Genomic DNA, 26,523 nt, shown 5'->3' on the forward strand with positions numbered 1-26,523 from the left:
CATAAAACAAAGCTTATAATTTCTAACTCATGAAGTTTTGGCGGAGACTGAGTGAGATACCTTACGAGAAAGTGTCTAGCACAGTATGAATATACAACGCATTTCCTAGTTTGGAACTTGCGTACCTTTCTACCACAAAAGGTAATTTCTATTCACTTTGGGTGAAACATTATGCCCTCACTGAAGCTATGAATTCATGATATATTTTACTTTCATGATAATGCTTGAGAAATCTAGTTTCAGCCAACAAATTTTCCTGCATTGACCCTTCCTCCATTGAGGAATTAACACTGCCTTCAAATTTGTGGTATTGTCTGCTTTGTAGTGACGAATAGTTCTATACTTAGACTCCCGATCTGCCATAAGCTCTTGGCCAAAAGAATCCATCATCATCTTATGGCTGTGTGGCTCTTGCCTTGTCAGAAAGGGCTGAGTTCAAATCACACTGGGTCCTGGGGAATATGCTTGTCAGGGAGGTGTGAAGGTTTATTATATAAACACGTGGACTTTGGGGATGGATCATCTGAATTCAAATCGGAGTTTTGCTCATTATTCACTGTGTGACCTTGAGAAAGTTACTGAACCTTTAAACTTTCACTTTTTTTTTGTCTTTAGTAAGTGATTAATCGTAATAGCCAACATTCATTTAAACTCTTTCCATGTGCCAGATTCTATGCCGAATGGTTTACATGTACTAACTCCTTTAACCTTATGACAACCTGTGACATGGGGATTATTTCCAACACCCATTTTACAAGTGAAAAACAAAACATGGAGAAAAACCCAAAAATACATTTTCTGGGGGCCCACTGCTAGTATATGTTCCAGCTGGGCTTTAATTCCACTGACTAGTTTTTGTTCTGGAAGTGATAACACTTCATACTAGCACTGAACTCTGAACATTGCCTGACACCTTTAAAAACGAAATAAATGTCAGTTCATTCTATTAGCAAAGAGGCAGTTCCTCTGGCTGTAGCACTTGTGTCCACCTAACTTGCATTTTCCCCAGTTGAATTTCTGAAGAGGTAAAATTTTCTGTTGTGAGACTGAGCTCTGGCTCATTAAAGAGGTAAATTTGTCTTAGTGCTAATTCAGAAAACTGGTCTAATCTTAGCCTCCTGTAAACTCTGCAAAATTTTAATGAGAAGTTTTTACTCCTTTACTTCTTCTTCTCCATATTCCTCTCCTTGTTACTTATTTTATGACTACATTTCATAAATGTGGCCACTGATCCCCCACGAAATAACAAATATTAAAAATAAAATCTTATTCTTGTGGTCCAATAATAAAGCCAAAGGCTGCCATTTACTCGTCAAGTCAGGATTCGAATCCCCAAACATCACATATCAACTGGATCGGAGTATGAACAAAACTATGCTGATCCTCAGTATTCCCCATCTAGAGAAGGTCAGAAAACACGATTGTGGCCACAAGAATGGCCCCTGAGCGCTGATAAAAATAGCAGCGACTTGGTCGTGCTGACTGACCGCGTTTGTTGCTCCCAGGCTAAAAGATGTTTGAAGAAGGGGCAATGAAAGCTAATTATAATTTGAGGGTCTTGTCTTGATGGTATGAGGCCGGGGTTAGAAGCCCTTGTAAAGCTGGAATTTCATTTTACTTTTGGGAAATTATTTCTTTATGGATATGGGTGGAGCCGAGGAATGAGGGAGGGATGCCAGAGAGAGCCTTGCGATAGCTTACAGCTGTCCTTTAACCGGAAGTCAATCTGCCATTTTCCTCTTATCCTCTGATTCTCGGTTTGTGATTTTTTTTTCACCGCAGCAAGTATTCTGCCTCCTCCCTGCCACAGAAAATGTGACTTTCCTTATCTGTAAGGTGTCTTAATTTAGTGGAAAATAGAATTGAGTCCACTGCCCACTCCTTGTTCCAGGAATGTTTTTCTCAAAATAGGAAATATATAATGTGTAGGCTGGGTGGCTAGAATTAGGTTGGATCAGTATGAAACAGGGAGATTTGTTTGCTTCAGAAAAAAATTTCCCACTGACTTGGCTGGCTGCAGAATCCAGTACAAATATCCGGACTCAGAGGTACAGAAAGCAAACCATCCTGGATGGATTATTATACTGATGACCTTCCCCGTGAATTCCCACATGCCCTTTTAACAAAGACTTCTGTGGCCAAACCGGCATTTCTAGTTAAGATTTTGAAACTATTATATGTAATACCTTCTCTTATTGATTAGGTCAATAGAGAAAGAGATAGACTTTCCTATAGAGATAGGCAAATCTTTTCTTTCTTTCTCTCTTTTTATAATGGACTCAAATATAAAGCCGTCTGTTCTCTAGACATCCAGATGAAATTAATCACCTCAAAACGGAGTGGAGAAAAGTTGGAAGGACAAAATAATACATTTGAGGGTTTTGTGTGTGTGTGTGTGTGTGTGTGTATGTGTGCTTTCAAAAACCCATCTGAGGAAAGACTGCCAAATGTGTTGCTATCCGGCCTTTGGATTCTTATTTCCTATCTGCTTGTTGGATAATAAAGACTTAGATTTGTTTTGACTGTTTCAATACACCGCAGGGCAACAATGAAAATGCAAGTCACTCCATCTCCAGCACAATATCTAGGAAGAAAGAAGGTAAAAATGACTCACAGCATGTTTGGAATTTCTAGTGCCCGTAATTGAAAAATGGGGGGTCACAAGCCACAGCAAAAGTGTACATTTCTTACTGGGTGAAGGATGTCCATGTTAACAGGACTCATGGAATGCAAATACAACTTATACCTGAGGGAAGGAAACGTCTTTCTATTCCTCCCAAATCTCTCAATCGAAAACTTCATCCTTCCATTAAAAAAAGAATGGTGTTTTGTGATTTATAGAGTCTTATGGCTTTTTTCTTTGAGTCGAATGTTAACATTCTGCCTTGTGCCCTCAACTTAATGGATATTCTCAAAACTTGGCAGCTTTTCTTTCATGCGGGAAGAAGGAATAATTCTGAATTAAGAGCACCAAAACCGGTTAAGGATACATTATGTCAGAGGCTGTAGATTGTTAACAAGCAAAGGAAGCACAAGTCATAGGGTATAATACAATTAAAGGGGCTGGGTAAGATTGCCAGCTGTTCCATCCCGATGACTTCACCTGTTGATACCAGAGGTGACCCTTTCCAGTCTGAGTATAATTTGCCAGAGTCCTAGGTATTTTTCTAACCTCGGAGTGGATCACAGTCAGTGAGTGTAGTAGATGCCATGGGCCCCCCCTCCCCTGTATTCCTTTACCAGGTTCTTGCACCCTTCTCACTGTTGTGAGTTTTGGCAGCTAATGATCCATAGCTGTCACCCCCACCTCCTGAGAATTGCTGTTGGCAGCTGCATCTCCCAAAGGGTTATGATCTTCCAACCAGGAGCAGCCAATAAATGACGGAGATGGGCTGCAAATGGTTGGCCCCCTTGCATCAAAGAGAGAGTGCTGATCCACTTTGTGGTGTGATCCCATAAATCAGGTCAAGACTAGCCTGTATATGGGACCTCACCCTTGCTCAGCCCTCTCATCATTCCTCTCCTGCTTATCATACCCTCGCCTGAAGAGTTTTTCTTGAAGAAACACTCTTCAATAAACACGCACCGAACTACTGTCTTAGGCTTTGATTGTAGGGCGTCCAGACCTACGACACGGAGTTTGCCCATATGATTTAACTTATTTTGTCATGATAAATTAGCCAATCCAATATCATTATTAACCAGAATTCCTCTGAAAACAAACTATTGTCTCCAGATTGTTGAAGCCTGTTCTGTTGATCCCTTAATAAGCCTTTGCAGCAGCAGAAGAAAAATTCCTTCAGTTTGGCACTGTTTTCTGCGCGACCTTTATCCATTAGCTTACACGAAAGAAGCATGGTTGGCAGACCGTCAAAGCCACAGAGGTTGGAAATTTGAACTCAGTGACTTATTCCTACTCCTTTCTTCCCATTTTGGTAGGTTCATCTAATATTAACTCTATTTATAGTGCTCCTTCTAAAAGTGTGGCTTTTCATGTTGGAATCATGTGCTGCCCCAACAGGAATAGCCATTAGGGCCTTCGTGCATGGGTGTCACCTGGGTGACACAAGAAAAGATTTTCACTTGGAATCAAGTAGTCCATCCATGTCTGAAATGACAGGTATTTTCAGAGTTCTTTGTCATTAGAAACGTGATTGTGTAAATGTCTGAAAATCTGTACCGGTTTTAAAGAAGTTGGCCTAGAACCCGTTCCAGTCAAGACAACAACCTTGCAAATTTGGAAGGTCTCCTTGTCATTTCTACCAGCCAGTGGTACCAAGACGGGCGGATTCAGCAGCTGGAAGAATGGTGACTCTAGCTCACAGGCTCAGTCCTCCAGGAAATGCCAGGTTGACCCTGCTGCTTAGAAAAGCAGAGCGTACATACAGGTGATGAAAAAAGACCCAGGAACTGAAATGTTTTCAAGGAATTATTTCTGTTGGGTGGGGCAAAGATAGGTGACTCCACAGGGGAAGTTTCAATCCTTCACAGACCCCAAACATATGTTTGCTTTGAACCAAACATAATGTCTAAAAAGGCTGACTGATGTACCCAATTGAATATTATTGATTCTCAACACAATATTTTGGTCTAAAGAAATTGGCTCTTTGTTTCCATGATGTTATTGCTTATTTATAATCAATATCTTCTCATTAAATCTAAAACAGTCTTTTAAAGCAAGCAGGTGCTTGCTATTTTCTATGTAGACATTATTTTGGTTCAACTTCTTCATGGTCACAGGGGATTTTTGCTGGATTTGGAGGATGGAAAGTCATTAGCATTTAATCTTTGGGATGCATCCCCTTGCATGTCAGGACCGAAAAGTCAGGTAATTGGTTTTAATACAAGACGACTTATGGTTTATTTGTGAAGATCACAGACTTTCACATTTTAAGCTATTTCCCAGGGATTCCGTTCCCCGAAACCCACTGCTTTTTAAGAAAGTATAAACACATTTTGTTGTTTTTGAATTTCCAAACAAAAAAGCTTGGAACTTGCTGCTCATTACAAAGAAAGTAGATGGAATTATTGTGGCCGCTAATGTCCTTATTAAAAATTCTTTCCTCACTCACCATATGATTGTCATGCCGCTTGAAATGGATAGATAGGTATTTTGTATCCTGTCTGATAGAAGGAGGGAGGCAAGACTTGGTGAGTCAAAAGAAAAAGAATTACTCCAGAAAATCTGAATTCTGCCCTACTATTTTCTCCACGGCCCTCATGCATTTTATAATCATCTCTATCTAAATGAAAAACCTGTTTAATTTTTGAAAACAAGAATGGTGGCACCGATAAAATGTCTTTAAGTTTTATACTAGACACAACTTTGGAATGTAAAAATGAACTTCAAATTTTACATTTTAAGGTGCTGAGTTCTTAGAATGTTTTGTTCTTTTTATATATTTGTAAGACTCACTGAAAGGAAATTCAATGGAATTTTAAATTTTAAAATTCCATAAGAATAAAACTTTGACTTTGACTAACTAAAGCATTTCTAGTAGCAGTTTTCTAAGTCAGAATATGGTGGGGTAAAACATTAGTAAGAGAAAAGACACATGCTTATGGAATGACTATGTCATCTCTTGAGTTGGTTTAGTATATTGGTTTAAAATTTAATGTTATCCTTTGATTTTCTCTTCCTAATTTTTTCTTGCCCATTTCTAGAAATAAACCATGATTTCTTCAACTGTAACTAGAACTTCCACTATCAACCTCTTTTAGGAGTTTGGCCAAATAATTGATCAGATTAACTGTTAATCACCTGTGAATACGTAATTTTTTTATAGGTACAAATATGAGGCATGTATAGGAAAACATACCATTGATATATAGTAAGCCTTAAAATGGTTAAACCTCAATTAGAAATGTTCATTAAAAAGGCAAAGATAATCCAAGTGATTGATATTTCAGAAATAATCTGATATGTTAGCATGCATTTATCTGATTGTTAGAGCAAATTTCCTTCCATAGTTAAAATGTTTAATTTACGTTCTCTGGGTTCCTACCAACTAATGATATAGTGAAGGCATCTAAGAGTACTCAAGGTTGGAGATCAGATAATCTAGAAATAAAGTGTTTATTTGATGCAGTTAATTTACTAAGTGAATAAACCCAAACTGGGTAATTGAGAATTACTTTCCAGCAGGAAAAATACAAAAGTATGTAGCTACAAAAAATTGCAAAAATCCCCAAGTCTTTGTACTGCTTAATGGCAATGATCTCATTGTGTATATAAAATATTTGCTAAATTACAACATGCAGAATCCCAAACCATGTGATGTGAAACCTACTATATCCGTACTGAGAAAAAAGATGAAATTGTATGTTGGTAAATTACCTCCTACCTTTCCTCAGGAATTTTCCTCAAGGCCATCTTTAGGATGTAAAAGGTCCCAGGCAAATCTTTTTTGTAGGGTCTCTGTCTACATAAAAAAACTTGATTTAAAAAAGTGTTATAAAATTCATGGGCCTATGTAAATGACAGTAATTTTCAATAAACCTTCAGAATAATGGATGAAGTAGAGTTATTTACACACTTGTTTTTCTGTCTAATCGTTGTCTATAAATATTCTTCATTGTAGCTATGTGCTGTATCTTGTTTTTTGTTGTCAAATGAATGATTCCTGGCTAATTTCATATCTTTCACCATTTGAGAAAAAGGTAGTAAAGCTGTTATTCACAATGCCATGACTCTTCAGATCCTGTCTGAATTGAAGCAATATAGATCTTCTTGCCTTTGTACTTTCTAATATCGTTTATTTAATGCTGGTTACATCATTACTCATGATTCTATATCATTCATCATGATATGAACACTGGTTTCCCCTGACTGTCTCAAAGGTTGTTATTGTGCTTTGTTGATGATGACCACAAATTCAAGTTTTATCTGGTTACATGCAGGAAAATGTGAATGATAAGTTGTTTTTTATGGTTATGTCAAATTTAGTGTTCAAAGGATGCCTGGGTGGCTCAGCTGGTTAAGCATCTGACTCTTGGTTTCAGCTCAGGTCATGACCCCATGGCTTGTGGGTCCGAGTCGCACAGGGGGCTCTGTGCTGACAGTGCAAAGTCTGCTTGCGATTCTCTGTCTCCCTCTCTCTCTGCCCCTCCCCTGCACTCTCACTCTCTCTCAAAAATAAATAATATTAAGTAAACTTAAAAAAATTAGTGTTCAAAATTTTATAGCATAAATATAGAATGAAACATCTTCCAATTATGTCTTATCTTGAACTCTTAGAAGGTGACCACAGCTTTCCTAGAGTATGATCTCTTTCAATTTTGTCTGTATTCCTGCCTTCTGTCACTTCCACCTCGTGGAGAGGAGAAGTGAGATCCATAGGGACAAGGAGAGTGGTCCCATTTGAACAGGATATGTCCATCCTTCATTTAGCATGCCTTAAGACCAGCCTGGCAGGGAACAACACCAACACATGATATAAAGCAAGAGAGAACATGGCTCAGGGGAATCACTGGACACAGGGGAACAAAGGTCTCCAAAGGTCTTGGAGGAGACAAATGAGACAACCCTGGGCAAACAGCCTGATACATGATGTGGAACCTGAGGAGGAAGTGGAATGATGACTCTGGGTAAAGGACACCTGCTGCCATCTTGGTTTCTTGGTGCTACAGACTGGAGGTGGCATCTCTGTTTGAAGAACTCTTGTACCAGCTCACGCAGGTGGCTCAGGCCCAGGGATTGGTGGTATCATCCATATTCCAGAGCCCCGAACTTGTCTGTATCCCTTAGAAATGTGAATTTCCTTAAGTTAGCATGTCAGCACTAATCCAGAGGACCAATCTCCAGAGGACGCTCCTGCCTTCGTAAAATAAATGCTCTGCCAATTTCCTTCCTGAAGGCCTTTGGGGCATCTGGTTTACCCCTTGGATGGGATAGAGGTTTAGTACTCTGAAAGGTAAAAATGGAGACTGGGGCCTACAAGGGCCCTGATCTTATCTGAGTTTTCTTGTCTGATGACCCCAGTCCTGGCTTGTCCCAAACACCAGAGGGGAACTTAGAAAGATTTTAGAAGTTACTTTAGGGCATGGGGCTCCCTGAGGAACAGGCAGAGGACAGGGTCCCTTCTTGCCTGGGTCTAAGCGCAGTATGGAATTTATTCATAGCTTCTCTGCTGTAATTCATCTCACTAGCAATTGCCTGAGACGATCTTGGGGCTTGTTCGAAAATTGCTGCCAAGTTACTATGAAAGTGCCCTCTTCCATGTCCCGGTAGGCAACCTTTAGTGATGTGCTTATAGGACATCTCTCTCGAGTGGAGATGAGGAATTCTGATTTTAAGAGCAAATCACACATTTTCCAAGTATTAACACAAATTCACAAGGGTTCATGTTATGTTTAGAGGTCTATCTTCATTTCAGAGCAGTGGGCCAAGGCCTGAAGAGAAACTTTTAGCTCATGGATTCCCTCCACAGAGAAAATGCTCATGGAAATCGGGGCCATTATTATTGCTTACTGCGTTTTCAGTGAAATTGATGAAAGCAGAGCGACTTGTCACTTCAGTAGAAAAATTGAATATGTGAGTTTTGTGGGCACTTCAGGAGTTGCAAGTTATGACTAGTAATGTAAATCTCTTTTTTTTAATGTCTAGTCCCATTCAAAGAACAATGAAAGGTAGTGGAAGTCTCTTTGTCTCTTTGTGCTTAGAAGAAACAGATATGAACAATTGGTATTCTAAAGCCATAGATCAAACATTGTAGTTTAAGAACTTTAGAATGACAATAATTAGAAAGAAATACATCTTTTGCAGGCAAAAGAAATACAACAGTCTTTTCTTTCTTTGGTGTTGCTGTGGAGAAAAGAGCAGGTAATGGTCAGAGGGTGGAACTCTATTCCTGTCCTGAAGCATGGACGAACTCCCAACTTCAGTTTAAAACCAACTGATTTATTCTGCTTTTCTATTCCTTCTCTTCCTCTTTCTCCTCTCTCCCTCCCCCATTCTTCCTTCCCTCTTCCCTTCCTTTCCCTCCTCATCTTTGTTCTTCTTTTTTTGGGCCTTTCCTTTACATTTGAGAAAATTCTGTTAAAATTCTTTTGTGTCTTAACAGATCATTTCCTCCAGAAGTGATTATTTAAATTTACTTTGGAGAGAAATTAGTTGACTCTCTTCCAAAACAGGGACTCCAGGAGAACCCATCTGCTCTAAGAAAAGAAAGCGTTTCAGGCACAACAATGGATCTTACGCAAACTGTCTCTACGGTTTAAAAATCCTTGGGATAATAAATAATCTGTCTTGGCCTTAGGGATGATTCACTGCTGATCCCTTTGCTTATTTTATGTAATTACTAAAGAAAAGAAAAATCTCCTATGTAGCTGAAAAAGAATAATGTAGATCCACATTTACCACCAAGAAAGTAGTGCTGAGAGAGAGTACGTGAGAACAGCTAGGAGCAACAAGATCCTGGATACTTGAATATACAGAGTAAATATAGACATGCATATATATCTCTTATATTTTTTCCTAGAAGGATATGTAGGAAAACCGTAGACCGTGGTTAGCAGCAGAGTATGATGTTGGAAGAAGTGGGAAAGGGCTAGCTTCAATTTCCCTGTAATATGGACCTTTTCACATCATTTGAATTTCCTCCCCATGTTTCATTATGTGGTAGGCAAAACCCTAAGAGAGATCCAAGATTTCCCACTTTCCTGGAATACATGCGATCTGCAAGATCTGTGAGTGTGATGGTTTTCACCTTTGTGATTTTATTTATGTCATATGATGTAACTTACTTTAAGAGAGATTATCCAGGTGTTCCTGATCTAATCACAGGAGCCCTTTAAAGGCAGAGTTTTCTTTGGCTGGAGGAAGAAGAGAGAGAAGGAGAAGGAGAGGGGGATGGAGGAGAAGGAGGGGCAGGAGGTGGAGGAGAAGTGGAAGGAGAGGGGGAGAAGAAGAACAAAAGGATGAAGTCAGAGATTCAAAGGACATGAAGGACTGAATGTGCCACTGCTGGCTTGAAGATGGGGGGACTACATGGTAAGGGATGTGGCCTCTAGGAGCTGAGAGCAATCCCTGATTGATAGCCAGCAGATTTTCCCCAGAACCTCCAGACAGGGACTCAGCTGATACCTTGATTTTAGCCTTGGATACACTAAGCATAGAACTCAGCCATACAGTGCTGGGTTTCTGACCTGCGGGACCGTGAGCTAATGAATGGGTGCTGTTAAATGCTGCTAAGTTTGTGGTCATTTATTACATGGTGACAAAAACCTGTTAGTTTTCTGTAATGTTTTTAAGAAAATGAACCGTTACCTCAGAGGTTATCTGGCCCCTAGGCTTGTGGGCCATTTTTTCCCTGCTTAATTATATTTTTAATTAAATGAAGAAACTTAATAAATGCTATTAAAAACCCCAACCCTTATTGTAAGGATAACATGTGCTTTTTAAGTTGCACGTTAAGTTACTGTACCTAAGTCAAAGCTTCTCATTGATTTTCATCGTATTTTTTATTTATTCATCCCTGCTTCATCCTAGAAAAGATATTATGTAACATTATACATTAGTAATGTGTTTTCAGGAGGAAAAATTCCCTAAATTAAACAAACAAAACCAAAACCAAAACCAATTTGGTTTTGGCCAGACAGTGGCTAAGCAAACTGTTTATTGCGGGGCGCGCTGGGGCAGGAGGGGGAGAGCATGTCTGTTGGGTTTGTTCCCATCTATTTAGTGAGCCCAGGGCCTCTCACAGGGGTTAGCACAGTGTGTGTTCAATATTTACTTGTTAATCAAAACAAATGAATGTGCTTGCTGTCAATGTTGCATTTTAAAGGCTATAGATTTTCTTCCACTCAGTTTCCCCTCTACCATTTTGTTTTGTACTTTAGAGCAGAGAAATCCCCATTCCCGTGTATTCTTTCAGTCCATACCATCCACAGTTTAGCTTCCTTCCATCTCTATCCCGGACATTTATGATACGTTAGCCAGCCAAGCTACCGTATCTCCATTTGCTATCTTGAGTGACCAATTCTCAAATAACAATTTCTTTAAGGCTGAAGATTTATTTTTCTCTCCAATTATTGGTTCCCTCTTGCTTTGCTACTGTAAGTTCAAATTCTTTATCTCAGTGCTTTCCCCTTTCTCAATAGACAAAGACTCTTCTCTTATTCTTTTCTCGTATCCATGGACCCAGCACGTGGCCTGGCATATATAGATGCCCAATAAATGCATTATGTTAATGAAACAAGATGATTATTTTTTTCCCCAAATTTTTATTTAAATTCTAATTAGCTAACATAAGGTGAAATATTGCCTTTCGGGAGTAGAATTCAGTGATTCATTACTTATATGCAACACCCAGTGCTCATCATTACAAGTGCCCTCCTTAGTACCCATCACCCATCTAGCCCATCCCCCACCCAGTTTCCTCCATCAACTCTCAGTTTGTTCTCTATCTTTAAGAGTCTCTTATGGTTTGTTTCCTTCTCTCTTTTTGTTTTCCGTCTCCCATATGTTCATCTATTTTGTTTCTTAAATTCCACACATGAGTGAAATCATACAGTATTTATCTTCCTCAGACTGACTTATTTTGCTTAGCATAATACACTCTATTATATATATATTGTATATGTGTATATACATATTGTATATGTATATGTGTATATATACACATTATATGTGTATATATATGTGTGTGTTGTGTGTATATATATATGTATATATATACACACAACACACACACATACACACACACACACAGCATATCTTCTTTACCCTTTCATTAGTCGATGGACATTTGGGCTTTTTCCATAGTTTCGCTATTGTTGATAGTGCTGCTACAAACATTAGGGTAAAAGTACCCCTTCAAATCTGTATGTTTGTATCCTTTGGGTAAAGACCTAGTAGCTCAATTGCTGGGTTGTAGGCTGGTTCTACTTTAACTTTTTGAGGAACCTCCATACTGGTTTCCAGAATGGCTGCAGCAGTTTGTATTCCAACCAAGAGTACAAGAGGGTTCCCCTTTCTCCACGCTCTCACCAACACCTGTTGTTTCTTGTGTTGTTAATTTTAGTCATTCTAACAAGTGTGAGGTAGTATCTCATTGTGGTTTTGATTTGTATTTCCCTGATGATGAGTGATATTGAGCATTTTTTCATATTAGCCACCTGGATGTCTTCTTTGAAAAGTATCTATTCAGGACTTCTGCCCATTTCTTCACTTGATTTTTTGTTTTTTGGATGTTGAGTTTGATGAGTTCTTTATTGATTTTGGGTACTAAACCTTTATAAGATACAGCATTTACAAATATCTTCTATTCCATAGGCAGCCATTTAGTTTTGTTTATCGTTTCCTTTGCTTTTATCTTGATAAAGTCCCAATAGTTCACGTTTGCTTTTTGTTTCCCTGCCTCCAGAGATGTGTCTAGTAAGAAGTTGCTATGGCTATGGTCAAAGTTGTTGCTTATGTTCTCCTCTAGGGTTTTGTTGGTTTCCTGTTGGCTTAGGTCTTTCATCTGTTTTGAGTTTATTTTTGTTTATGGCATCAGAAACTGGTCCAGTTTCATTCTTCTGCATGTCGCTGTCCAGTTTTCCCAACACCATTTGTTGAAGAGACTGTCTTTTTTCCATTGGGTATTCTTTCCTGCTTTGTCGAAGATTAGTTGACCACATAGCTGTGGGTCCATTTCTGAGTTCTCTGTTCTGTTCCATTGATCTATATGTCTGTTTCTGTGCCAATACCATACTGTCTTGGTGATTACAGCTTTGTAGTATAGCTTGAAGTCTGGAATTGTGACGCTTTCCTTTCATTTTCAAGATTGCTTTGGATACTTGGGGTCTTTTGTGGTTCCATACAAATTTTAGGATTTTTTTTTCTAGTTCTGGGAAAAATGCTGGTGGCATTTTGATAGGGATTGCATTAAATATGTAGATTGCTTTGGGTAGTATAGACACTTTAACAATATTTGTCCTTCCAATCCAGGAGAATGGAATATTTTCCCATTTTTTTGTGTGTCCTCTTCAATTTCCTTCATAAGTTTTCTATAGTTTTCAGAGTACAGATATTTTACCCCTTTGGTTAGGTTTATTCCTAGGTATCTTATAGTTTTTGATGCAATTGTCAATGGGATCAATTCCTTGATTTCTTTTTCTACTGCTTCATTATTGATGTATAGAAATGCAACAGATTTCTGTACGTTGATTTTATATAATTAGTTTTAAATGTTTCTTTTAGAAAAAAAAAACCTCCCTGTGGTTATTGGATAATTCAGATCTAACGGTTTTTATTAAATTTCTGAAAATATAGCTACCTGGTAGCTGGGAAGGATCTTTTGATGTCTGACAATAAAAAGAGTGATGGTAGGAAAAAGGAGAACTGTAGATCATAGTGAAATTACACCCAATATCCAGCAGTCTCCCTTTCTCTGGTTAATTTCAGGGGCAACCCCATAAACTAAGATATTGCTCTCCCCCATCCATCCTGGAAGGGGGCTTTTTTATGTAGCAATTTGAAATTATTGATTTAAAGTCCTTAGGAAATTTTATTTTTCAAATAAGGGCACACTCACCAGAATACACTGTTTTTCTCCGCATGTCACTGAGGTTTCAGAGATAATTAGCATGCAGTGGACCTCAGGGAACATAGCTAATGCCTCTGCTTTCTCAGAGCTTCAAGTGGTTACAAGCAGGTTTCTCCTTAACAAAGGACGTCTTGCCCCTTGTGCTAAATCTGTTCCAGTTTTTACCCCCAACCCTGAGCTCTGAAGGCTGAGTTTAGAATCCAAAAAGATTGAGCCCTGTTTTTTTTTCCCTTTAGTACCTCATTACTGGCAACAAAGCGTTGAAGAATCGGGGTGTGGGCTGGCAATTTTGCCATGATGTTTGGCATTGCAGGGTGCAAACTTGCCTTTTGTCACCTGCAGAAAGTTCGGGTTATTGACAGGAGTAGGTATTCTTTAAATGGAACTTAGAAATGGGATACTCATATCCTATGCTTATTTTACCAAAAATACTAAACCCGTTAGACACCCAAGAGGTCTGCAGGTAGCCCACAGGTAGCTAGCAACTCGGAGAACAAGAAGTGGTGCTTTCCCATTAGAGAACGTATAGCCATCTTTCAGTGTGATTGGCGACTGTCTCCTTGTTACATTAACTACGCAGCATCGGGGCGATCTTTCCACACACTCACTAGGAAGCCAGAAAACACTCCTTACATGTTCTGGCGAGGTGATTTTTGTGTTTTGTATTTCCCTAAGAAGGTTTTTGTGCTTCTTCTCGAGGCAAATCCAATCCAGTTACTACTAGCTTTCTATTCTGTGTGTGCCTCAGGACAGGGACAGGAGTCGGGCACATAGAGTGTCTCTCTGTGGGGCAGGAGTCAGAAACTGATGGTCTGTGTCTACACTGCATCCAGGCAGCGGACAGTCGTGACTGGCTCGCACGATACTTAAAATGATTTGAGCGCGTTGCCAACAGTGAAAAGCCAGCAGGTTTTCATGATAAAAGGATAGCAGAATTTGGGCCTTTCTTGACTGCCTCTGGACATACGATAAGGGTGCCCCATCATGCCCACAGGTGACAAGTTTGCCTCAACTGGTGCCACCACCTCGAACCATTTTACTCATGCGTGAGCCCCATGGGCATTTGAGTTTGTGCCCACTTTCAAAGCCATTGGAAGAAGCTCCCGCCTGCAGCATACATCTTGGTGACTGAGAGCTGGCCTGGGGGGTTTTCCTTGTTTGCTTGCCCGCAGAAATGGAGACGCCAACATTTGTGTGGCCTAGCTCCTGTTTTCCTCAAGAAGATGATTTTGTAGGCGTTATATTCAGAGGCTAGGTTTCTATGTCCTCAAGATTCACCCTATTTCTTGAACCTCCACACTCCCCCAACGCCCCATGCTGATCGGATATTTGCTCATTTCTTCAGCCTATGAGAGGATGTGTCCAGGCAGGGACGATGCTAGCAATTTCTCTAGCCGGGCACAGGGATACGACTGCTTTTACTTAAAGATTTTGAGGCAGACTTGTTGTGCCGTCTTTGAATAAGCTGATTCCAGTACCTATCTTTGTTGACAGCTTGCCCTTATTAAACCATGCCCAAAGTGAGCCTTGCGGCTACTGACAATGGTCGATACCAAGGAGCTTAGGAGCCCCTCTGTGGCCTCAGCAGACCTGAATAATAGTCTCTCCACAGCTCCCCGGGAACCGGAGCTGTTTTTTCCTTAGCCTCGGAATGACAATCACCAAAATCATTTATAAAGTGCAGCTGTACCTGATGCCGTATAAGGGACGATAAATGAAGTTAATACTATACCATCTGAGCGCTTGTAAAGTGATTCATAATTAAGCACAGTTGGGTGATATCGTTAGGCATCTGTCTTGGCAGCAGCATAGATTTCAGACTGGGGTGAAGCACCGATTCTGACATTCAGAAGTTACATAAACTTGCACAAGTCTTTTAATTTTGTGAACTTCAAAGGAAAAATAAATTCTAACACGAGTGAGAACTTAGGGCTGTTACGGACTCTGGAGATCCCCCCTCCCTCCATCTTACTCGTTGGAGTAAATTAAATTGAAGAGTTTCAGCTGCAAAAAAAAAACAAAACAAAACAAAACAAAAAAAAACAAACCAACGGTACCGTCCTAATAGGATTTGTGTGATTAAATGAGAGGGTGCTTGTGCTCAGCATGTGGTCGGGGCACAGCACTGCTGACCCCACGAGTACCTAGCCTGGCATTAAAGTGAGCTGGTAGAAATGTTGGCTCCCTCTCCCTGATGCTTGTGCCTTACTGCTTTGGACACTAAGAGTTGTAGCAAATAGTTGCATTGCCCAGTATGTATTTAATGAATCAACCTTACGGTGCAAAGTCTTGACAGGGATGAATGTCAAGTTGTTTTGCTAAAAGTGTGGCTTCTTAATTGGGGCAGTTTGTGTGAAGAATTAAAAATAATTGTAGTTTCGAATACTGCAGGATGATGCGGTGGTTAAAACAAAAATAAGAAGGATGCATCTTAAGGATGTAATAATGTAATAATGTGAGTTACTGCCTGTTCTCTTTAGGAATGAGTTCCTGGCTGCACAAGTCTTTATGTGGATGCCCAGATCGGGCAGAATACAAAGGTCACAATGCCAGTGTCTTTGGAAACTTGCTCTGCAGTGTCACAACCTTGGTTTTTAGAAAAAGATTCGTGGTTGCTATGGAACTGTTAATAATGATTGCTACCTGTACCTCGATCCCTCAGACTCCCAGTCTCCAACATAAAATCATTTAGACCTGGGCTGTAGGGCAGTAAACAAACTTTCAAGCAAGAATTAACTGGGCTTGGGCATTCGTGTCTTAATGCAGGAAATGACTTTCATTATAACCTTTACTTACACTAGGAGCTTGGCTATATTGAAGGAGCCCCTAGTCTCTTGATAGTGGACTCAAATGCACGAGCAGTGCCAAAACCAGGAGCATTTTGGGTTATCACACAATGCATGTGAAAAGTTTTTATTTTGTGCACAACTGGCCTCAGTGTGGGTCTTTTCACGTATAAGATGAAATTCAGCCATGTACTAGATGCCTAAGTGGAAAGAGGAAAATATTCCTGTTGGAATATATATGTCTGTATATTTTAAAAATAAAATCTTGTAGTAAAGTGACATCTTTGCTATATCTCTGTGAGATTTGTGATCCATGTAATAGACGCTTCTTACTCCTGAATTATATTTCCGAGATATGGATCTCAGTGCTTATTAATGCATAACCAATCTTTGGGGGAAAACTAATCCAGCTCTTGAGCTCCAGGCACATAAAGTTAGGGATGGGTTATTGGGTGGGTGGAAAGAAGACATATCGAATTTGGGGACTTTTTAGCCTCACCGGTATGCAAATAATTCAACAATAATTCAGAATAAATAGCTTCCATTTCCTCAACTGCTGCTTCCTCTAATCCCTATAGTATGTGTTTTCCAACAATGATCTGGCCTCATTCACTGCTTTATTGCTTAGAATCGTAATGCTTTGAATTTGGAACACAGAATAAACGTTTGTCAGTAAAATCTAAAAAGATTTAAGGGTAGCTTTTCACTGACATGCAGATAGTTTATAGGAACAAATGGCAGCAGCATTTTTGGAAAGGAGATGTAAACATCACATTAGCCCTGGATCCCCCAACTCTGACTGCAAGAAGTGACAGTAACTTCATAAAGGTTAAACAGGCATGTTTAGGTCCCGGAGTGAAATTAAGTCTTCTACCCAGTCCACGGTTCTGCCGAAGACAAAGGTTTATCTGTGTGAATAAACTGAATGCACAGTTCAATAAACTCATGTTTGCAGGGCTACTTAAGGTATTATAAGATCTGGTACCAAACAATAAAAATGCAGATGGAACTATCAAATTTATCAAGCTGCCGCAATAAATTCAGATGCTCTCCAGAGCTGGCAAGGTGATGTCAAGAAAGTTAAACTTGAAGAACGAGACCTGGATTTCTAAATGAGATCAGGGGGAAAAGAAAGCAGAGTTAATAGGGGACATCAAGACCGAGACAATCGACATCACAGCTACGTTTGGGGGAGAGTTTACAAATCAATTCTTTCTGCTTGTTCTAAAATTGCTCTGCCGAAAAAACGGACATCGTTACACACTTTTCATGCTCTGGTTTATTTAGTCTTCTTTAACACAGCCATCGTTAGTTCAACAATCTAATGTTTGAGGTACATTACGGCAAATAGGGACACAGCTGTATAGGTTAGGCTATCAATACCTTGAGCCTGTTTTTTCCTTTTAGGAAACAAAGCATTGTTTGTTAATACTGTCTTGGGTTACTTATATTTGTCAGGTTACTTATAGTGAGTGGTACACACTAAAGGTAGGGAATTTGTTCCCTGGCACAATTGCCTCTACACTATAATTTAGTCGTGTTCTCAAAACATTAGCATTCTGTAATCAAAAATAGAGAAAGCAATGTTTTAGTATAACATTAGACCGGAGTAAAAATTATCCCGGCCGAATAAGGGTGCACAGATACATAAACACTAGCATGCTTTTGGAAGAATCCTATTAATATTCTGTGAAATTAATATATAAATAAAATATGACCTAGAATGAAATTACCATCATATACAAAAGGAAAAACAACCCTTCCCTTCTCAAACCTGTTGCTTTTAACATCTTACACACCTACATTACATCATTTGGAGTGTAAAGGTCATTTTAAATTTGGAAAGCATGAAAGAGTCGTCTGATCGAACTCCCTACAAAAGCCAGTACATATTAATTTCAGAGATTTACGTTCGTTCCGGTGTTAAAGACACGGCATCCTTTTAAACGTCCTTGGTGAAAGATCTGTAATGTCTTTTATTTATTAAGCAAAATGCAGCTTTAACACAGTAAACTATATTTTTATATTATTTGAAAATATTAGAAGATAAAAATATTGTGAAGATATAACATGTTGTTCAAGGACATACGAAACTCTTTAGAATTGTTATTTAAGGAAAAGAGTACTTGAGTTAATACAGTAAATATTTTACTTCTAAGCACATGGCTTTTCTAGGCCTTCATTCTCTTTGGCATTCCTTCTTTCCCGTTTCTCTTATTTTCCAACTTCTCCCTCTTAGTTGTCTTTTTCTGATAGTCCTGACTTTCCTAGATCTTACTTGATTAGCTGAATATTACAGTCTTTCAATGTTTTCATTTGAAGTTAAAACATTGGTTTCTATTAAGTGAATAAGCGACCAGACTGTCTCTTCTACCTCTTTTAAAAAGTGTGTGTTTTTTTCTTATAATATAAAGTAGGTATGTCCTTAGCTTAAATACATATGTATATTATATATCGCACACTCGAAATACAATAATTAGCTTCACAGAGTTCAGTGGAAATTCAATATAGCGCTGGTACACTATTCGGCAAGCCTATGGAATGACAAGAAATGAATCCCATCTCATGACTAGTATCTCAAGTAGCCTCTGGTTTTTCTAACTAAGCCAGATTGGTCAGCGTTTTGCAGCTGCCCCTTCTCTTCTTCCATGCCATCTTGGAGAAATTCTACAAAAATAGAACCGAAGAACAAGTTGGAAGCGACGCTCCTGACAGGTCGCCTTCATAGATCTTGGTCCGTCTGTGCGCTGCTCCTATGGAGTGAGTGAGGGCTGCTTGGACAACAACACGGTAGTGAGTGGGTAGTGCGGACACGTGCAGGGCTTTGTTTCCAGACTCTGGTTACCCGCCGGAACGGAAGCACAGGCCGGGCCCGGCAGGCTGTGCGTTTAGGCGGTCTGGTCCACCTGGAGCACGGCAGGCTGGCCCGGGCTTGCATCCGACTGCTCTGCATCCTCAGAGGTCAGCAGGTAGCCTCCCTCGTAGCGAACCTTCTGCGCTTGTTCCAGGGCCACCGACTCCTCCTCTTCATCTTCCACGATTGTCAAGTCGATGTTGCTATCCCTGCCCGAGTTACTCCCTCTGGAGGCCTCCCTCTCTGCATCCTCCTCCTTGCTCTTGCCTTCCACCAGGGCACCGGTGAGGGACGCTTCAGAAAGACCCTCTGCAAACGAGCTCTCCTCGTGGTCATCTGGCATCTGCTCGCTGCTAGGCGTGTCTTCTGACTTGGTCTCGTTTTCTGCAGGGCCTTCTCCCTCTCGGACTTTCTTCCGGCCAAAAGTGAGGGGAGAAACCTTGAAGGGGGAGCTTTTCCCTGAGGATATTTTCTGGTGATTGGAAGTGAGAGATTTCTTAATCTTCTCTCTCCTCTCTACAGACACGATCTTTGTCCCCAGCTTGTTCATTTTTTTCTCGATGTTCTGGCGAGAAAACGCTTTCTTGAGGCTATCTACTTTCCGGAGGCTGGATCTTTTTATTTTCTCTGCCCTGCTTTCTTCCATCTTTTCCTCTGCACTGTCTTCCAGGGTCTCCTCATCGTGGGGCAATTCATCATCTGATGAGAGGTCCACCGTGTGCAAGGTTTCCTCCAAGGACTTGTTTTCATCAGCAAGCTCCTCCTTCTCTTCCGCTGGGCTGGAAACTGGCTCTTTCACAAACACACTGGCAGGGATCTCGTTTTCTTCCTGAAAAGATGGACAATGTAGATAGATTTCATGTTAATAACAGATGTTACAAACGGTCCTGAGCTGCTGTCATTTGCAGTGTGTATCTTTCTGGCACATGGGGATGACAGAAACCACATGTTTGTGGCTTCAGTTTTCTAGAATATGAAGAGTGAATTCTAAACTGGTCAAGTCATTCCCCCGAGGCTGGATAAGGGCAAGGGATGCTTATTGGGAATATTATGAGGGCAGATGACAAGGGCTCTATCAGTGACGGGCAGGGGAGGAAGTGGGTTGTGGCTCTGACAGACCAGGAAGTTGCCTAGATAAAGGAGCTAAAGTAAGTTACTGTGAACCCAAGAGGCCTCTGTCTCCCATCTTCCTTTAATGTCAGGTGGCTCTGCTCCTGCCAAAATCCCACTGGAGGTGGAGTTAGAAGATAAACGATGGGGGCAAAGGAGAGAACTGGGAAGTCCTCAAGAGTCAGGCACCATGTAAAGCCTTGATCAGGTTTCCTCCCCCGCTAGGAATCAGAAGGAAAAGTGTGGTCAACCTTGGTATCTATTCAGAAGTGCACACTAATTTTTCTGATGACATGATTTTAGAGTAAGAGAAGGCAGGGCCAGCCTCACTGGGGGCCCACCCATGAAGCCCTGCGGTTCAGGATATCCTATGTGGGCATTAATAAGGACAGGACGCATACCATGGCCATTCTTAGAGGAGCGAGGGAGGTCTCTGAAGCAGCTTATCAAGGCTCTCTTGTTAAACAGGGCTTCCTTGGACAAGAATACTTAGATCCCCCACCTGGAGCTAAGAGTGAGGACAGAAGCTCAGGAATCTGTCCCTTTCCCTGCACTATTCCCAGCATACCTCTTCCCTCAGTCTGTGGACACAGAGGCAAAGGTCTGACCCTCTCTGTGTCTCAGGGAGCAGAGCCTGAGAACTGGCCTCCAGAGTTCAAGGGCAATGGTGTTCCACTTCTTCTAAGCGGGTGGATTTGCTTTCAGGTAGCTTGGGTCACACAGAACAGCAATCCCTTTCTTTTTAATTTTAATTTTTAATTTTTTTTACTGTGTATTTATTTTTGAGAGAGAGAGAAAGAGAGAATGTGAGCAGGGGAGGGGCAGAAACAGAGGGAGACACAGAATCCGAAGCAGGTTCCAGGCTCTGAGCTGTCAGAACAGAACCCCACGCGGGGCTCGAACTCATGAGCTGTGAGATCGTGACCTGAGCCAAAGTTGGACACTTAACTGACTGAGCCACCCAGGGGCCCAAGGAATCCCTTTCTTTTTTAAAATTTTTCTTTGAATATTGGAAAATGAGAGCTGGCCAGCAAGGTGTCTTCACATTTTCATCGAAAGAACCAGCACAGTGGAAAGAACGTGTAACAGAAGCCTGAGTCTCAGTCTTTACTGTACTGCTGAGTGCCTGTGTGGCTTTCAGCAAATTATTTGATCTCCTTGGGTCTCAGTTTCTCCCAAATATGAACAAGAGGACTTGACCTCGATTAGCAACTTTCAAACCACACTCCCAGGGACACTCGGGGTTCTGTAGGAATGCCAAGGTGGGCCAGGCTTCAGAGCCCCACTTCCTCCTTAGCTTCAACCTTACCAGATTATACGGTGGACTGCCCAGTAAATTCCCAGTTTGAAACATAACTGGATTTTGTGCATTTACAAGTCTGTCTGGGATCTAGACTTCAGGTGAGGTTCATGTTAACAGTAAGAATTTCCCTTCTTTTAATTGATCGAAAAGTCAATGACATTGGGGTTAGGGTCAAACACATATTCTAAGAGTGTACCTGCATATTTTTTAACTTTTTGCCTATAGAAACTAAATGAACAAAGTTTTGATACAGAGAAACCTAGAAGTCCCTCTCCTTATTAACCACTGAACAGAATAGTTACGCTATTCTGGAAAAAATACAGCCCCGTGTCTCCCTCTTTTGCACATACACTCATACCACAGTCCATTCCATAAATTGGTTAGAAACAAGGGATAAAATCTTGGATAGAGGTTAATAGAAAATCTGGTTATATAGAACCTTTGTTAGAGTAAAGAAATCACAGATTCTGTTTCCCAAAGCCCTCTCCACAACCACCCATTTTTAATGTCATAAAGACGGTCAGGAACATAGTACGATGGACCAAGTAAAAAAAATCGGAAAGAAACATGGCATTCCCACGAGTCATTTATGACCTCGACTTTTCCAGAGAGCAACTTTCCCATGTTTCAAGTCTCAACTTGCCTCTATCTTGCTGGCACGTACTCCCCATGAGGGTGGCAATTTGGGTCTCTTGTTCACTGTTGTGCCCCCGTCACAATAGTTCCTGGCAGGTCAACAGCTATTTATTGAATGAACACATGGTGGTTAAGGTGGCTTTCTAAGAAAGCCTGGAGAGAGTGGCCGGAATAGAAATTGCCCCTCCGCTGGGTAGGCCTGAGGACTACAAAAGAACGGGTTTCGCTCTTCTAAGGAAGTTTGGTGACTGCTGCTGCCACTGGGAAATGAGAACCGAGGCCTAAGGGACGCTGCGGTTTCCGTTTCTAAGGAAGGAGGTTATTCTCAGTGGATGAGCATCACTGACAGGGAGGCCGACTACAGCAACAGCTAAGGCCCTGATGCTTGGTCCAGAAGCAAAATTACTCCTGGGGTTTGACAAAAGGCTTGGGAGGGTTTGACAGGAGCTGCCTGCAGGAAAGGAAGAAACTGAGAACTCAGTGAAAAGTTAAGTCCTCAGTGAAGGAAGCAGAAATTCAGGGGAAACTACAAAAATAAGCCTTGGTTCCCAGAGAAAAGGTACAACTCGTATGCCTTAATCTCTCCGGGTAATCACAGGAATACCCTGCTAACGTCCCTTTCTTCAGCCTTAACAAAAAGGTAGACATATTGACCGTGCTTCCGAAAGAATTCAGCAATCCTGCGTTTTTTTTCTTAAATGTAAAGTCTGTTATTACAAAAGCACAGCTACTGTTGAGCGGGAGACTCCTGTCCCTCTCTCTCGGCACATGTCCGTCAAGGACAGGTTTGAGGAGAGCGCACTGTCAGGGGAGGCAGCGGCCTTGTGTGGTAGATACCACACGCGTGAGGGCAGCTGAGGGACGGTGGGAAACCACCGAACTCTTCTATCCAACGCCTGGGACGTTTACACGAGGGCTCTCAACGCCGGCTATGAAAATAAACCCAGTGGGAACAGACACAATCCAGACGAGCTGGCTGTGTCTTTACAAAAGTGGGAACGAGTGAGATATCTCTTTTTTTGGCTAACTGCTTTATGCTTCTGCTGTCATTTTAATTGCTCGAGCAGTTCGTTGTGTTCTGTCTACTGGACAGTGTCTATTTTGTGGCTGCTCATGGCATCCAGTCTGAGGGCAAGCCCCTTCCTGTCACACAGGAATGGTGGATGTCTAAGCACACGGAGGCCTTACCTTTCCTCTCTGTTTTTTTTGTTTGTTTGTTTTTGTTTTTTTTTAGAAGCAACAAAATACCGACACCCTTCAAAAATCTCCATTTTTGTTTCAACTGAACGTACGCGTCGTGTCGGGCTACAACGTAAGCGCTTTGCTGGCGGATATTCAACTGGCATGTCATGGCGGTACGTCCTCTATACCAACACGGTCCACAGGCACCCAATCTGACCTGTGCACGTGCTCTGCTCAGTCCTCTCACACAGGCCTCATGGAAACACTTGAGACTTCACCTGTCTACGGGGAAAGGGACACTTCCGTCCGCTTCAGCCTCCTGTCGTAATGGTTCTGATCTGCTTTCTCTTACAGATTCCAATCTTGACAGCTCTTTCAAGGGGGAGGATCAACTCTACGTCCTCCATTCTATCACCGCTTACCTGGGCTAGTGACTCATAGATCTGCTTAGGGCCTGTGACTCCCTAACAGGGCACCAAGAATCCCTCGTGGGCTGGCGCTGACTTCTGGGGCCCTTCTACCCGGCAGAGGCCCCCCAGAAGCAGCTGACAGTTTGCTCTACAGATTTATTTTCCAAAAGATACTCGGCTGCCACTGACACAGCTGCTCTGGGTTCTGACCTTTCACAAGAACCCTTAGGAGTTTTTCAAAGGAAGGGAGAATTAAACGGCACACTTCAAACCTATATGAATGATGTGCTTGCAGCACTAAAGAGAAAAGGAAGGAAAGAACTCTCCAGAAGTGGCGTTTTTCCTTACACTTCAGCTTGTTTGCTATTTCTATTGATTCTCGTGAACTGGCTGTCCCAGTCGCGCATGTAGATACCAGCACAGAGAAGTCTGCCAACACGCTGAGCACTTCTTGTGTTGGAGTTCGCGGAAGCAAATCTTTGCACATATATAGATGCATACGCTTTAAAGGAGATTCTATGACTCGCGTTAGAAAAGGAAGCCGACATTAAAAGCTTGACTAAGGGGAGAGAAGCCAGCAGTGTGTTCTTGGGTCACAGACTTATCATCCCTGTTGTTAGACGAAAAGAGCGAAGCCTGTCATAGACCCAGAGGGATGTGGTGGCATCCTGGAGGGATAGGAGGACCATAAATTTGTGTCCACGGGATGCTTTATCCAATAATCTCTAAATACTAGTTATTAAAATGGAACTATGCCCACCTGACATTCTGATTTATAGGTCTCTTTTACACACTGATGGTTTTCTCCAATTTGTGTTTCTGAGGTATAGATTGCCAAGTGGATAAAGCCATTGATTAGAACTGCACCCCTAAGGCAGCTGTCGGTAGAATCAGCAAGTCATAAGAATAAAATGCATTAGTTATAATCCCTGAGCAGTCTTTCACATTGTGGAGGATTTAAAAGTTTCATTATTTTTCAGTGTTACCAAGGGTTCAATTCTTTTTTAAGATCACACCGGTTAGGTATTCTTTGCTACCCACAAAAAAAAAAAAAAAGCAAAAAAACACAAAACAAAAACCAAAACAAAACAAATCATTCTGAATTATTTAATAGCTGACGCAGAAAACCCAGTAAGCATGAACTTTGCCATAGTGGGAATACAGTGTTTGTTTTTACTCATTTTAGAGTTCACCTCTATAATTCCTATTAATAAAATGAAACCTTGCTAATCACTTTCTCTGGGCGTCTGTTTCTTTGATATAAAATGAAGTTAAGCTCAATGATTATTAAGGTACTTTCCAGCTCCAAGATATTTGATTTTGTGATATTAATGTAAATCCCATGAACAATAACTAAAAAATCGCAGACGCGATCTCCTAAAGCACTAACACCAAACATGCTTTGTTTCGTACAAGGATTCAAACCACAGGACCTGAGCTGCACCGGACAATGCTTTTCACTCAATTCCAACAGACACAGATTTGCAAAACAAGGGAAGGGGCCACATTTACCTGGAAGGACTGCATCTGACAAACAGTCCAGTTTTTTAACAAATGAGAAAAAGTAAGGATTCTTTTGAAGAAACAATAATCAGTTATTCACTTAACAGGCCCGAGGCTGCGCTGACATTCAATAAGTGTAAATAATAACAATAAGAGCAAGTATTTGGTCTTAGAAACTAAAAGGGCACTGGATAAGGAGCGCATCAAAACCAATATCCCATTATGGGAACATTAATCAATGGGACATGAACATGGCGAGTTGTCATATTAAGGTGTCTTTGATTTCCTATGTTGCCATTTCTTCTACATCTGTAATAATTTAACAGTTTTCAGAGCAGTGGTTTTGGATAGAGAAAGTACAGTCTTTAAAAAAAAATCAACTTGAAAATAGTCTGAAGATGTTATACTTTTAGCACTGTTCTAAAATTCTGATCTCATTGAAGGAAGCCAAATGATGACTATTTGAACACATTTATAGGCCTGATTCTCTACGAATGTATCCACAGCAAACACCCAACCTCTACTCTTTTCACCCAATTTCACAATTTTATGTGGACGAAAGTGTAAGCTGTCCAGGCGGAGTCTCATTTTGTTCCCTGGATTCGAAGCCATTCCCACACCGCTTTTTCGGGATAATCATCACTAGAACCTTAAGGCATAGGTGGGCGCCACACCCTCAGGGCCAGTTAGCTGTGAAACGCTAGGGTCATGAATCAACAGAGAAAATTTCCTTTTAATGGTAAATGCACTGATTTTCTGCGTAAACTCTATTTTTAGTTAAAGATAGCCATGCTTACGGGCAAAGCATGAGTCTTGTTAGTTTTTAGCATTTGCTTTTTGATCACCAACCCCTTTCAGTCTTATGTCATTTACACTGGGTCCTGTCACAGTATTTTGAGTTCAAACATTGATCTTAGGCTATCCTAAAAACTATATATAAAAAGAAAACCTGCTAAGTTTAACAAGGATTTTACAATTTGCTTCATCACTCAAAGAGAGGTGACTATTCTCGAGTTTTAGGTGCCAGTGGCTATAATTTGAAGTAACTGCTAAAGGTAGGAGGGGGCTTTAAAGCCACAACAACCTTGTAAGTTCAGCACACATTGAAATACATAAATAGCACATTTTAAATAGGACAAATTAAGGACAAAAGTTGGAATTAAAAATAAAATGCGAACGTTGAAGTGTCTAGTAGACAAACCAACCGAGC

At 40.9% G+C, this 26,523-nt stretch overlaps 1 protein-coding gene and 1 long non-coding RNA gene across 3 annotated transcripts in view; one reads left to right on the forward strand and one right to left on the reverse strand.

Moving 5' to 3' along the window:
* Nucleotides 1-26,146, forward strand: LOC122240985. 2 transcript variants are annotated; one of them, XR_006220863.1, is made up of 3 exons: nt 1-141; nt 23,453-23,573; nt 23,755-26,146. It is a non-coding gene; the product is annotated as an uncharacterized LOC122240985 (long non-coding RNA). The 2 variants fall into 2 exon arrangements; XR_006220862.1 differs by lacking the exon at nt 1-141 and adding an exon at nt 22,925-23,220.
* The window catches only part of CAVIN2 (caveolae associated protein 2), a 13,257-nt gene continuing 4,310 nt past the window's right edge, over nt 17,577-26,523 (reverse strand). The window contains exon 2 of the mRNA XM_007094704.3: nt 17,577-19,998. Within this exon, the coding sequence (XP_007094766.2) occupies nt 19,204-19,998 (795 nt within the window). The 3' untranslated portion in view covers nt 17,577-19,203. The remainder of the gene's footprint in view (nt 19,999-26,523) is intronic.

The sequence above is a fragment of the Panthera tigris genome, chromosome C1 (genome assembly GCF_018350195.1).
Source record: "Panthera tigris isolate Pti1 chromosome C1, P.tigris_Pti1_mat1.1, whole genome shotgun sequence".
Taxonomy (NCBI): domain Eukaryota; kingdom Metazoa; phylum Chordata; class Mammalia; order Carnivora; family Felidae; genus Panthera; species Panthera tigris.